The sequence below is a fragment of the Cibotium barometz genome, chromosome 13 (genome assembly GCF_041138505.1).
Source record: "Cibotium barometz isolate CiBa-2024 chromosome 13, ASM4113850v1, whole genome shotgun sequence".
Classification (NCBI taxonomy): domain Eukaryota; kingdom Viridiplantae; phylum Streptophyta; class Polypodiopsida; order Cyatheales; family Cibotiaceae; genus Cibotium; species Cibotium barometz.
Window position 1 is genome coordinate 42251793 of NC_141058.1, and position 15436 is coordinate 42267228.

General features: G+C 45.0%; 1 protein-coding gene across 1 annotated transcript in view; it reads right to left on the minus strand.

Annotated features, from left to right (window-relative positions):
* Positions 1–14460: 14460 nt before the first annotated feature.
* Positions 14461–15436, minus strand: part of LOC147632700 (cycloeucalenol cycloisomerase-like) — a 58386-nt gene continuing 57410 nt past the window's right edge. The window contains exon 9 of the mRNA XM_086807528.1: positions 14461–14952. Within this exon, the coding sequence (XP_086663654.1) occupies positions 14769–14952 (184 nt within the window). The 3' untranslated portion in view covers positions 14461–14768. The remainder of the gene's footprint in view (positions 14953–15436) is intronic.

Sequence of the window (15436 nt, forward strand, 5' to 3'; positions counted from 1 at the left end):
AGAAGAGGACGATGGCATCTGCATAAAGTAGTATGGGGATCAATATGGCTACCAGTGTGGGGCCATCCTCACCTAATCCGTTAATGAAGCTCGAGATCTCATCAATGTAGAGGCCGAAAAGAGTGGGTGATAGAGGACAACCATGTTTCACCGCAATAGTGCTAGAAATCTCCTGTGATGTACCTCCTAGGGCTCTCACTCATCCGGTGAAGGACTCATAGAGGGTGATGATGCTCCAAACCATGTCAAACGGGCCTCCTATCTCCTATAGATGGTATAGGAGGTGGGCTCGGGGTACAGTATCAAAAGCTTTGCAAAAATCCACAAAGCAGCAATAAATCCTCTAATGTCATGCTCTACCCTGCTCAATGATGGCACGGAGGGTGCAGATGTGGTCAAGGGTAGAGTAGCTCCTCCAAAAGCCAGCCTGTCCTGAGGCTCCGCATCCCCGTCTCTCTGCAAATGAACTGAGCTCTGCCTCTCTAGCACTGATACATAGAGTTTGGCCAATGTGTGGCCAATCATGATCATCTTGTAATTATTAGGATCAAGTGGATCTCCGGCTTTGAGGATGGCGGTGATGGTGTTGGTGGACCAAGAGGGTTGGGTTGAAATCCTTTACAAAGGGCTCTATTGAACATGTAGGCTAATAGGGGCGCTAGAGTATCATCGGCATGCGAGATGTACTCGGCAGTGAGTCCCTCCATTAGGAATTTTTTGGATCCAAAAAGGGCCTCCTAAGGATTCCTAATTTTAAGAAATTAGAGCTTAAAAAGCTAGACTTAAGAGAGACAAAGGCTATGATTATCCCTATTTTATGCCTTGCCACATCAGCCATACCCCCCTAGTTTCACTTTTTAAAGGAAATATTCTCATACTCTCTCTCTTACTTTTTGACTTTTCTCATACTTTCTCTCTTACTTTTTGAATTTTTTATCTTCACTCTCTACAAATTGAATCTACACTCTCTACAAATTGAATCTTTCCATCTTTCTTGTCAGTTTGAAATATCCTTTCTCATTAACTCCCACCATATCTCCCTTCCACATCAGCAAAACATTCTCATATTTAGGTGGGCCCCAAAAAGTGAATTTTTTTATTTTTTATTTTTTTATATTTTGAGGTGGAAAAAACACCACCCAACCAATATGTATAATGAAAATAATTTTTTCCCTCCAAAAAGCTTGTAATTCAAGGATCACGTCAGAAGCCTGTCAGGAGCCAGTACATCCATAACTAACTGTCAAGTCCCCACAACCCCATAAACATAACTAGCTGTCAACACCACTACATCCATGAGATCCCGAAATTGTGGGGACCCCAAAAATTATTATTTTTTAATTTTTCTCATAAATGTAATTTATTGATGAAAAACTCCATGTTAGTATATTTGTATATCAAAAATATCATTTTCTACTTAGAGAAACGGATTTGTGTTAAACCTGCAAAACAACAAAGTTTTAACAGTCTCTCTCACGCACTCCCCTCTCTCTCAAGATTCAAAGACTAGAGGAACTTATCAAACAACTCAAAGCAACGCCAAATGGTGCTCGTGAACACAAAAAGACATTGGCTGGTATAGAATCTCTTGTGTTTAAAGGTGGAGCACGGAAGAAAAGGATTCGTACAACAAAGTAAGTAACATAAACTTTCATTATGCACTCAGTGATTTAAACAAAATAGTCATGATTTGTGTTTTGCCAGGAATTTTCTGCAAGAGGTGTGGTTCTAATGAAGAGGGATGGAAGGATTTGGTCAAAGCCATTCTGAATACCAAGGATGTTCTCTCAATTATTACTGACCCTCATCATCCTAAAATATGCCAAGTTGTTGTCAGCAATGTGGTGAGCGAGATTACCACCTCCATCGATTCTTCATTAATTCAACATGCTTGTGATGCGACTGGAATCAGCATGAAAGGGTACCAAACAATCCATCAAGTTGTAGAAGATGCATTTCTAAGACAAGGAATCACTGGCACTTTATTTCCTACACTCAAGGTGATTCACAATATCAAGCGTATCAATAATGATGATGTGCAGCGAGCTATAGGAAGGTTTTATCATGTTGAGAGCACACCAACATTAGACACAGGGTTGAGCAGAAAGAAAATCAAGACAAGTATAGAATTTCACTATAATGTTTACAATAACATCTTTGTTCATATTAAGAGACTATAACAAGCTATGGTGAAGTTCTATGGTCTTTCACCAGAAGGTGAGAACTTGCAATTGCTACTATTCATGTCAATTGCTACTATTCATGTTTTTCAGTAAAAAATGAAGACGATTATTTTGTTTTGAATATTATAAATTACCGTTTATTTACAGTTTTGGGAAGCACACTTTCATTTGTGCTCAAGCTAGATGAGTGCCAAATTTTGAAAGGTCGAAAGCTGGAACGTATGAGCATTACCCTCATGAATGAGACCATGATCTATGCATGGGAAAAGACTACCAAACTAAGTTTTAGTGTGCAATCTGAGAAAGAGGTATGGTGGCTTGGTACATTCAAGGTACAGAAGGAGACACATGAGGTATTGACATGGATGTTTGAAAGAACTCCCTGGATAACAAATGTAATCAAAAAGCTGCAAAAAGTCATGCTTGGCTTGAATGGTTGTAGATGAATTCCCCCCATAGGCATGGTGCTGCGTGCAACAAATTGAGGAGACAAGGGAGGCGTTGGGTTGTGCACGCACTAGCATAAATCTAGATGTAATAAGGCTAAGAAAATAAGTTTAGTTAGGTTTTTTTTTCCTTTAAAAAAAACTATTAATAGTTCCTTCTCTCACTTCATTTTCATTTCACTTTTTTAGAGAGCTTGAGCTCAAGATCTACATAGACACCCACGTAAGGACACCAGCACATCACCACGTTAGCATAGTCGTACATGGATATGGCACGCACCAAGAACACCACACGTGTTACCATGCCTTCACAAAACACAGTGCAAGGCACTCAACGAACACATACTGGCGACACCACGGAAGAGAGTGACCCCTTGGATTCTAGGACACGCCCAATGGGATCACCAGAGTCCACCAACCCTCCTCCCACAGCAACACCAACGCACACACATGCAGGCCCTTCTAGTGGGAGCAAGCGTGTGAAGAAGACCCCACAATGCAACCATCCCAGAGATCAAGACAGAGAGGCCGATGATGAGCAGCTCGACTGGGTGGGTGAAAACATTCCTACATTGCGCAGCACCATAGGTGGCAAGACTCTACTACCAGGACAAGGTCCCCTACCTACACGAGAGGAACTTAATACACGGGTACCGCAGCAACACGAGGAGGAGGATTCAGACTATGAGAGAGACCAAGAGGAGGTTCCTGCTGCTGCAAGTGCGTGCAAGCGTAGAAAGGTCAAGCTCTTCAAGCCAAGGGTCCATGGACCTTGGCATGGTCTCTGCTGCCCGCCGCCGCCTCTCCCAGCAAATGCGTCAATTTCAACCACCCTCTGCAATCAAAGGAAAAATCAAAATATTTTCCTATACATAATTACAAATGTTTCTAGGTTGTAAAAGGTCGATTATTACCTCTTGCTCAATGTCTTCTTTTGCCAAAGTGCTGGTGGGGGCGAAGAGGTCAATCGAGGACTTAGTCTCATCCTTTTTTGGTGCTTTGGTCTCCTCCATCACTCCAGCAACAAGGGTATCCTTTTCAGCCTCTAGCTTGTCTTGTAAGGTTGTGAATTCCTCCTCTGGAACTAGGACTTGCTCCGCAGTCTCAACCACAGTTTCCTTGACCAAAGCAACTGTCTCTGCGCAATAATTCTCCAAGGGTTAATATAGCACTATCTAGGTGAGGACCGAGGTTGGACGTATCAAGGTCCACCTCACATCGCGTGCATATAATGCCCAAACATTCATCCATTCTGAAGCCAGCTGTCTTTTCAAGGTCATGAAGAAATAAGTATTCTTCACCTTCCACCACAATGTTGCTCAAGAGATTGATCTCAAGCTCTGGCAGCACCTTGCTCTCCTCGTGTGGGGAAGATGGCCTCGCATCTTCTACTACAGTGGGTTGTTCAGCTGCTGCAGATCGTGCACCCTCTAGAAAGTGCTCTAATACAAGCTAATCTTCCACACCAGCACTCGTTCCTACTGCCTTCACTTCCTTGTCATCCCTCAAATACCCTACCAACTGCAATGCAGGCATCTCTACCTTCTCATCTGAATCCTCATCACACTGATGAGGAGTGCAAAAGTGGCGAGCCACGATGAGGAACCTAGTTCCTAAATTGCCCTTTCCCAACCTCTTCACATCTCGTGCTTATTGAAGGCACAGTAAGCTCCTGCGGGGATGCAGATGTCGATGAAGCGTTCAAGGCGCTGGATGTAGGGGCGGACATATTGTTCAATGTACTTAAGCAGCTCAATAAGCACCCATCGATCATTGGGGCAATGGAAAAAGGAGATGGAGTGGGGATCCAAGTATTGCTCCATGTATGCAATCTGCGTCTCATAATGTTGGAACGCAAGGGCAAGCGACTTTTCAAAGTTGACTTCACGAGAGAACATGACAAAGAGCTCGCTCTTGCTCGCCCACGGGGTGGTGGAGAAGAACTCATAGAAGTCGTCAAAGTGGGTAGCCATGTGAATGCAAAAAAGAGATAGTGTGAGTTCGTGCTTGGTTTCTATCGGAGAAAGCACCTTTGGCTATTTATAGTTAAAATTTAAAGTTTGGCCTTTTCACACTAGGCCGCTAGATTTAAAAAATACAGTTTGCAAAATATTAAGATTTCAATTAAATAAAGATTGGTTAAAAGAGAGCCTGCTACAGAATTACAAGCATGTCATCTAATCTAAAATTCTTATAATGTTATTTGCCCCTCTTATGACATTTACTTCATGTTGATCTCCATCTCCTTGTTGACTTGAAAGCTTGTCATTGCCTTCACCTCGATCCTGAAACTCTTGCCCCTCACACGTGCATCAAAACAGAGGATATTTTTCCATATACCCAGTTCATCTTCAAGCTCTTCCACATGCTTACTATGTGTTGGTAAGGCTATGCACCTTACTGCTGAAAATCCAAGGTCCCCCTTTTGCCATAATTCTGAGACCATGCTTGTCCCCTCCTTACGCTTCCCAATCTGTAAAAATATAGAAAGTGGCACAATAACCATAAAGTTTAAGGGTTAATTCTAGACATGTAGTGGAATCAGATATACCTTTCTTCTCATCAACTTGAAACTTGACTCTTCCACATTGTCAAAGCCCATGATGCTAAAGTGTTGACGCAGGTCTGCTAGGCTCCAATGCTTGCTTGCTGCCACTCGCTCAATCCATCCATTTTGCATCATCACAGCTACCTCAATAGACATAATTTCTTCTTCTGAGGCTTGAAGTGGGATCCATGTCCCGTGCTGTTGCATCCATCTTTGGTAGTGCAGACGCATGTACAAAATAGAGCGTGCCTTCAAGAACCTGAAAGACACTGTAGAATCTACTACATTGCACTTGTACACATCACCTTGATGTGTACACATCACCTTAATGAGGGGTCACCTTGATGTGACCCCTCATTAACCTCCCAACCCTCTCCTAGTAATCCTTGAATGACGTCAGGCCATACCTCCTTACAAATATACATTGTTTTTGTTTGGTGCATTGGCATGGAATTGAACATGTGCACAAAAACATGTAAAGGACAAAACCAATTTAGCCCTATTGACCTAGATGCCTTTGAAAACTTGAGTGATGTCTTGATATCACTTACCATCTTAAACTTTAAGCGTAAGATGGTCCAAGCATCAGGTTTGGGCCATTCGAGATTGTTAAGAGGGAGGTTGGAGATCTCTTCTAGCTTGCCAAATAAACCTGGTCTACAAAATATGAGTGAGAAAAGAAAAAGATATTGTTCTGTACAAGATCACTTAGGCTTTGAGATACAAACATTGTCTCTCCAATGGATGCATGCATAGCATAGAAAACTCCAGTAAGGCTATGGAGTGGTTGTTCCTCAACATAATTAGAGGAAAAAATATCTGCAGAGAGACATAAGAAAATTTGAAACCAAAATTCCAATATTAGCATGTTGTTAAAGTTGTGTTTATGTTACACTGACAATTTGAAGGAAACCTTGGTCGTTGGCCTTGAATGTACAGGTCTCCAAGGGTATACATATGTTGCACTATGGCAACCAGTCCTTCCTTCTTAGTATGCTTGAAGCCTTGTAGCTGCCCCTCCAATGATGTAGCATATTCCCCAGTTGACGCACTCGATGTGGTCCCTTAGAGCTTGGCTGTATGTAGACCCAAGCCCCAACCCTGAATCTTGTTGGAGCCCAAACTCCATTCTCATCTCTTGTGTTATGCAGCACAAGCTCTTCCACCTTCTCCCTAGGTCTTCTCACATTACTGGAAGAGGCCATGGTGGTAAGAAAAGAGAAGAAGGGAAAAGAAAAGCTTGTTTTACAACAGAGGAGTGGAGAGGAGAGAAAGTTCAGGGTTTTCAGTGCAGGAATGGAAAGCGTAAAAGAGGGTTAGAGTTTGAGAATAGGCTTCCTAAACCTAGAGTAGACTAAAGAGGGATAGAGTTTCTGCAGCAATGGAGAGAGAGGAAGCTTGAGAGAGAGAGAGAGAGAGGGAGATTGAGAGGGAGGGAGCTTGAGAAGGAGGGAGAGCTTGAGAGGGATGGAGTTTCTACAGCAATGGAGAGCATAGAAAAGGAAGAAAGAGGGAGAGGGAGCTTGAGACTGAGGGAGCTTGACAAGGAGGGAGAGCTTGAGAGCTATGGAGTTTCTGCACAGCAATGGAGAGCTTAGAAGAGGAAGAAAGAGGTTCAAAATGAGCTTTCCAAACCTAGAGTATGTTGGGGGGAAGTTTGAGAGGGAAAACACACTTTTGGAAAAAAAAATTAAAAATTTTTAATTTTTAGGGTTTTTAATTTGCGCGATTCTAGGTGGGGGGACCTCTAAGTTTGGGCCCAAGAGGTAGGGGGACAAGAGTAGTAATTAGGCCCCATTAGCAAACCAAAGCCTAGGCCCCCTAGGGTCAAAGAAGTCAAAAATGTGCACCCAGCCCTCTTCCTATTGGTCCATTCCTAATCAAAAGTTAATCCAAGAGACCCTATTTGGGTCCTAAAAATTCCTAATGCATGATCCTAGACTCGCCCATTGCATAGTCTACAAATGGCCTTGAGGACCATGCCCTTTGTGAAGAAGGTGGAGGTGGTGGGACGGGGATCTGATGGTGGGGGTAGGGGGCAGCTTATGGGGGATATGATAGAGGAAGCGTGCATAGGAGTGCCATGTGTCCAAGTAGGTGATAAGTGTCGGAGGGCGATGTTCTCAAAGTTTTCTCCAGGCCTCTTTGCAATTCGACCCTTAAAAAAGTCAGTATAAACCATCCTCTTTTTGAGCGTAGAACTCCCGTTTCTTGCGTTAGGTGAGCAGTTGAGAAATCCGTTACATTTGGCGCTTCGTGATTTGCCCAATCCGTACCTCATGCTTAAGAGACGGGAGTGTGTGGCCCTACATTCGTCATCATACCAACAGTTCTGGGGCATGGAACCGCAAGGTGGCTCCGCCATGTGTAGATGAAAGAAGTGGTGCAGGATATGTGGAGTATGGTGGTGAGCTATGATGTGAGGATGGATAGAGGGGTTAGTAGGTTCCACATCTTGGAGTTGGTAGTAGATGTGGTTGGAGTAAACAAGGTCAAGCTTGTGATCAAAAAGGAGCTGAGTGTAATGTGAGATGGGGGGTGGTGGCGGAGGGGCACGTGGTGTGTAGGTAAGAGTGAAAGAGAGGTAGGCATGGTCAGCCTCAAAGGGGGCTTGTGGGATGGAGAATTCGGGGAGAAGGTGTGCCAAAGCCGGAGATCACATAAGGTAGTCCATTGTGCTAGTACCTCCTAAGTGAGGAAAGGAGGTGAGGGCGTCGGAGGAGGGCCATCGAGACATCCCGTTATAGATAACGAGACCATATGTGCAGCTCCCAACTTTAAGAAATATCTCCCATACACAATCCTGTGATGATCTCTGTAGCTCTGTGTCAGTGATGTCTAGCTCTTGTAGTTTGATAGGGTCATCCAGATGGAGTAGTGGGACCTGCTGACTTCTCGTCCTAGCGTTGAAATTCCTGAGCAGCTAGACTTCCCCCAGATGTGAGAGCTTCCTATGAGACCAAAGTGATACAATATTGTCCATGGCATATCTCATCATGGAATGGAAAATGAAATAGAAAGAAAACATGAACATAGCTATCTCACTAGGGTGACACAAAACTGTCCATGGAAACTCATCATGGAATACTAAGAACATAGAAATATGAGAGCAACATCAGCTCCAAGTAGATGGTATACCACTCTCCAAAATATCAAGCATGGGGCTAATGAGTATGGCCGAGAGGTCTCCCTCAGCTATGTCACATGGAAGGGTAGCTCGATGGCGGTGGAGCATGTCCTGGATCTGGAGTTGATGAGGTGATCGTGGCCAACGAGGGGGGGGGTCGGGGACACTGGAGTGCAGAGGCTCAGTCCAAGGTAACTCCTCTCGAGAACTGGTAATGGTTGGCTGGCGAGGGAGGCGGCAGGGTGGCTAGGATCGAAGCTCTCTCAAGAAGGTGTCCATATCGCTGGTCCTGGAAGTCAATGATCCTAGAGAGAGAGAGAGAGAGAGAGAGAGAGAGAGAGAGAGAGAGAGAGTTATATTAAATGTCTTCCAAATACCCATTGGGTCTATGTATGAGACCAAAAGTGATACAATAGTGTACATGTTATACCATCATGGTACAAAAGAAAACAAAGACTAAAGCTATGAGCTGAGAATAACAAATCCGAGCCGCATGATACAAAGTGGGACCATCATCATACAACCTATGGAGCTAACCCCCTGCCGGTAGGGGGAGGGGGCCACCAAGGATATGAAGCATGGGCTTAGCCTGTAGAGAAGGCTCTGCAGATCCGCCGGGCGTGGGAAGGTGGCTTTGTGCCTCTTCAAGATCTCCTCAAGCTGGGGCTGATGTTTGTGTTGCTGGCAAGGTCCAGGGAGTCTGGGGCGTCAAGCTCACTGTAGTGTCGTGGCCCGATCTAGAGTCATGCTAGAGTGGGGTCTGAAGGGGGGTCGGGCACTCAAGAATGTGTGGCTCGATGAGGTTGTGGGTATGTCATCCATAGCTGGTGGAGCATCGTCTCGTGGTCGAAAGAACTGAGTGATGGTCTCCGGGGGCCAGGGTGGGCGTCTTCCATGGAGTCTCGACTCCCTAATCAGTGAGTCTCTATGGCGGTGAAGCTCTAGTAGGAAGAGGCCTAGGCACCACTGATCTGGGTAATCCATGATCCTAGATAAGGGTCCAAAGCCCTCTTTGAAGACATAGTGGAACCTCCCTCGAATCTCATAATATACAGTGCATCTGCATATGAAGTGCTCCTCTAATTCGACCTCCTGTTTGCATATCCTCTCCTCACGAGGTATCTGCATAGCTCTCCTGTCTCTGCATATCCTCTCCTCACGAAGTATCTGCATAGCTCTCCTGTCTCTATCCTTAGGCGGTGCGATGACACCCGCAACAACTGGCCCACTGAAATCCACATGGCATGTGACATGTATGTGTCAAGATATCTGGCCCTTAGTATGAAACTATCCTCTATAAGCCTCATGAAAGTATCCATGTAGTACTGTCGTTTGTGTGAGAGTGGCTCATGTGTTGTGAGCCAAGTATCATGTATGTATAGTCCCAATAAATCATATCTGATCACCCAGTTCCTGTCATCCGGAGAGAGCCTCATAAATGGGGAGTTCGGGTCATACTGGAGTGGCGGGAGGCGATCCATCTAGAGTCCCTGCCTCGTGAACCAGCTGCATACTCGGATATACCATGACTCGTGCCCATCTACTGCTGCTAGCTGCTTGGAGGACTATAGGGCGAGCCTCGGGAGTCTCCAAGGAGGCATGGCACTAATCCTGTGAATGTATGTAACTGTCTGGAAGAGTGCCTCGTCTACCATGGGTGCTACAACAAACTCTACCCAGGATAATATCATGTGGGACTGATGGTTTGCTACGTATCATACATGAGAGCATCATGACCTGAGGCCTCTCTATCCTTGGCAATTTGGCCGTTGTAAGATCAAGTGCCCAGAAGGGTGCTCCGTACATCAATGCCAGAGTGACCAAGGTGTAAAATAGTCACATCTTAGTCCTCGGCTCCCGGAAGTGGGCCTAGAAGCATTGTCTCTCCATGAGAGCAAGAGAAGCATACCCTCATATCAGTCTAGCTTCGTCAGCATGGCTCGTCGAGAAGACCAGTCCTCTAAAAGTGACTCCCAAGTACACATATGAGTATGCAATCTCCATTGGGCTGCCCATGTAGGTGAAACTCAGTCGAGATGTGAAAAGAGGGGTTGTGTTGAAGACCATAACCTTGGTTTTCCCAAGGTTTACTGTGAGATCCCGTTGTACACAAAAGTCCTGTAACGTATCAAGATGCCTCTAGAGAGCCTCTAGAGAATCTGCAATAAGCACAATGTCATCAGCATAAAATAGTATGGAAACAAGGATGCTTGCAAGTGATATGCCTCCTCCACCTCCTCTATCAATGAAGGCCAAAATCTTGTCGATGTAGAGGCCAAAGAGAATGGGAGACAGTGGGTAGCCTTGCTTCACTCCAATGGTATTGGAGATCTCCTCTGATAATCATCCTAGGTTTCTCACCCACCCTATGACCAACTCATATAATGCCCTGATCCCCCAATTCATGTCTGATGCTACTCCTAAATCATGGAGTCTCTGCAGTTAGTGGAGGCACTATATCAAATGCTTTGTGAAAATCCACAAAGCAACAATAAACCCATTGGTGTTGTGCTCTGGCCTCCTCTATGATGGCTCGGCGGGTGAAGATGTGATCCAAAGTAGAGAATGACCTACAGAATCCTCCTTGCCCTGATGCTCTGTGCCCATGTCTCTCTGCTAGGGTGTTGAGCTCAAGCTCAAGTACTGACCCATAAAGTTTGCCCAATGTGTGGCTAATAATAATAGTCATGTAGTTGGTGGGGTCCATGGGATCTTCGGCTTTATGGATGGGTGTGATGATATGGGCTGTCCAGGTGGGTGGGAAGCCTTTCGAAAGAGCCCAATTGAACATATGGGCTAGGAGGGGTGCCAGAGTCTCCCCCGCATGGGAGATGTGCTCTGTCAAGAGGATCTCGTGGTTCTGCGATCCACCGTTTTTTAGTCTTCGGATGGCTCCGACTACCATGTCGGATGTGAAGAAGGTGGATGTGATGGGATGTGGATGTGATGGTGGTGGGATGGGGGGCTGATCTGGTACTTGGTATAGGAATCCTGCATATGTGTGTGCCATATGGATGGAGATGTGATGGGTGTGTGGGCGTTTCTCGTGGATTTTCTTTCATCCCTCAGTACAATTCACACCTTTGAGAGATTGGTATAAGTCCTTGTATTGGCCCTTAACATGTGATCGTTTCTTACATTTGGTTGTGTATTGGTTAATCCTTTGAGCATCTCACTCTCGGATTTGGCCAATTGCAACCTCGCGTATGAGACGCTCATGTGTTGTGCCGCATTCCTCATCATGCCTAACATTCTGGGCATGGTGCCAATGGAGGGTTTGGCAGTAGATCGGTTGGTGTATGGGAAAGCGACTATGGCAGAGGTGTGTAAGATCGTGGTTAGTTGAGAGGTGAGGTCGGCTAGCGGGAGATTGGGGTCTACATATGTTAGATGTCGGTAGAGATGGTCGGAGTAAGTGGAGTCCCATCATGGTGGAAGTGAATCTGGGTGGAGTGGGAGATGGGCAATGGTGGTGAGGATGGTTGGGAAAAGCTAAGGTTGAAGGAGAGAGAGGCATGGTCAGCTCCAAGTGGGCACGTGGGAATGGTGAAGGTATGTATGAATGCGACTAAAGCCCGAGATCCCATTAGGTGATCCACTGTACTCGAGCCTCCTCCATGTCGGAATCATGTGAGACCTCCGGAAGAAGGCCAACGGGTCATCCTGTTGAAGATGGCTGAGCCATGTGTGGTCCCCAGCATGAGGAACTCTCTCTCGGATGTTATAATGTCCCCTCTGTCTTGTGATGCTCGTTAAGTGCAAATATCCTCCAAGTCTCTCTTGCATGGCCGACGACTCCTTGTCATATACAGATGCCTACTCTCTCCGAGTCCTAGCGTTGAAATCCCCTAAAAGGAGAACTTCACCCAAGCATGAAAACTCAATGATGTCTACATGGAGGGGATAAAACTGCTCTCCCTCCTCCAGAATAGCATATGAGGACTTCCTAGGTGGGAAGTAACATATTTGCAATGTGTATACATCTCTCCAGTGTGACCTGTAACCTCACCCACATGAAGCGTGACTCTACGTCCTTGCGGACTATGGTGATCATGGATTGTAGATGTGTCCTGAATAGTACCGCCACTCCGCCAAACCCGCGTACCCCACCACATGGGCGTGTCTCCTCTTGGTAGGCAAATGCCCACTCAGCTTAAAATGCGTGGCAACTCTCTCTCCGGACTGTGGTGGGTCTCCATGAATAAATGTCTGACCATAGTGTCCCATTGCTGTTGAAGAGCACCTCTTCTCCTCTCCCAGCATATCATGTATGATGGGCATGGGCATGAGGTGTTGTCTCACCACTTCTATCCATTTTTTCTCTATTTCGTGCTTAACCACTGCGACCCACCCTTTCTCCATCTCCTCCTTTGTGGCTACTAAACCTTCCTGCAATTTGTTTTTTAGGCTTTCAACCTCCGAGGCAAGGGACGGATTCATTTCCCCTTCTTTCATATGTGCTTTGCACACATGTAGCTCCTCCTTGAGGTCTTCAACCTATGCCTTCCACTTCAGTCGCATGGGCTTTCAACCTCCGAGGCAAGGGAGGGATTAATTTCCCCTTCTTTCATCTGTGTTTTGCACACATGTAGCTCCTCCTTGAGGTCTTCAACCTATGCATTCCACTTCGGTCGCATGGGCTTCCTTGAGCTCTTTAATTTCCATATCATATGTATCTTCCTGGCATATCAGGATGTCCCTAATAACTTTCAGCCCATCTTTTGCCCATCCGCCTAAGGAGTGCTTCTCTGGCTTCTCCGAGCTTGCAAGCACTTGTTTCTCCATCCAGTCAATGATTGCATTTAGTTCTGAATGCAGGGCATCCCATTTCAGAGATCTCTTCATCTTGGTGCAAGCGAGAGAGGGGAAGAGAGAGAGAAGATTATGTTGCTGCCTCCTTGGGAGCCTAAGAAGAAAATTATGTTGCTGCCTTGGGGACTTGAGCAAGGGTGGGTGCGTGGGTGGGATAAGGGAGGCGAGGGAGCCTGAGGAAGCGCAGCACAGCGTACAAGCAGCAAAGGTGGAAGGACCCTGAGGAAGCGCAGCACAACGTACAGGCAGCAAAGCTGGGCTGGGGTTGCGGGCAGCGAGACAACGCACAGGTCGAGCAGAGGTGGCGTGGGTAGCAAAGCGGTGCCAGGCACAGCGGGGCTGCCAGAGAGAGAGAGAGAGATATATATATATATATATATATTAACGTCTACGAGAGGCCAAAGTCAGCCTATGAGACAAAAATTAATACAACTGTGTTCTTCCGGTCATCGGAAGAAAAGAAACAAAAGAAAAAGTGTGCATGTGTCTGGATACAACTGTGAATTTGAGAGAGAGACTTGCTCCACCATCATAAAGCATTCACATGAGTTGTGCAATTGAATTTGAGTTTAGAAACTAGCTTGAAGTTTTGGAAGGCAAGCTTAGCAATCAAGCTGCTATTAACCTTACAACCATATCATGTCTAGCAAGAAACTCTAAAATTTGAATCTGGACATCAATGGTAACTGCAAAATTTGGAAATATAGAAAGAGGATCCAATGTTTTTCAAACAGCCATTTCTGAGTTCAGCCGACAAGACTTCGGCATATACCTCTCTGTTTGCACTCAACACACAACATTGCTGAGAGAGAGAGAAATGAAATGAAATGAAATGAAATGAAATATTAACGTCTTCAAAAGACCAAAATGACCTATGAGACCAAAAAGGTTACAACAATTGGTGGATCTGATACAATGTCTGTGTAAGGAAAGCTAAAAACAACTAAACAACTAACTGAAACTGAAACAACTACGAGGAAAAGTACGGTACTAGGAGGTCCTAATGGATAACATCTGGGAGGAACACTCCAGCAACAAAGGTAAGCATCATACACATCACTATCCAAAGATGTCTCTCATCGGTCGATGGCGGATATCCGCGAGAGAGAGAGAGAGAGAGAGAGAGAGAGAGAGAGAGAGAGAGAGACCCCAACACTTGCTCCACCATCATAAAGCATTCACATGAGTAGTGCAGTTGAAATTGATTTTAGAAACTATCTTGAAGTTTTGGAAGTCAAGCTTAGCAATCAAGCTGTTATTAAATTTACAACCATATCATGTCTAGCAAGAAATTCTAAAATTTGAATCTGGACATCAATGTTAACCGCAAATTTTGGAAATATAGAAAGAGGATCCAATGTTTTTCAAACAGCCATTTCTGAGTTCAGCCGACAAGACTTCGGCATATACTTCTCTGTTTGCACTGGCCACACCCACATTGCTCAGAGGAGGATAAACAACCCACGATGGGCATCCATCTCTTAAAAATTCCCTAAAGAACATCCTTCTAACAGTCCTAGATCCAAAAACAAAAAGCAGCACCAAGTAGGCTCCAATTTTGAGAATGAGAAAGTACAAGAGGGCATATCAGCATAACTAAACTATCATGATGACATGATTGAAGGGAACGATGCACTAGTGCTGTTTTGAGCTTATGACATCCATGGAATTCCATACTTGAGGCATTCTTTGTATGAGGGTGTATTAGGAATGTCAACAATGGGCCCAATGAGGAGACGCCAAATATCAAGAATAATAGTTACCAACATTGCAGCTGCTAATGAATCAATCGCTGTGCGCGATAAGCTCCATGGATCTTTTGGGTTCTCATCCAACCTACCACACAAACAGAGCATGATTGAGACCATAATTATTATGGACACCATAGCTGAAATGCATAATGATAAGCCACACAAGAAAATGAGAGAGGTTATTAAGTGCACACAGATATGACTGCATCTCCCTTTCAGCTGGTCAGAGCCACTACTTTACTCCAAGAACTCAATATGGATCCTCCCAGCTCCCTCTCCACCTTCATGAGAGTCTACTTAATGCTTCATATCATTAACACATCATACATAGCATGGCCTAATATGGTGACCCAACTTATAAGAAGCCTTCAACTTTGCCCCTTTTCCGCTATTGTGTATATATGCCTTCCATCTTATCCCTTCTGCATCTACCATGTGGCGTAAAATTAGAAGCACTTCCGTTTATTTCCCTTCGGTATTAAAGATGAGAAACTCTAAAAGCGCCTTCTATTACTAGAGACCATCAATCCAACGACCAAGTCCCAAGTCCTCTACTCTTCCTAGACATT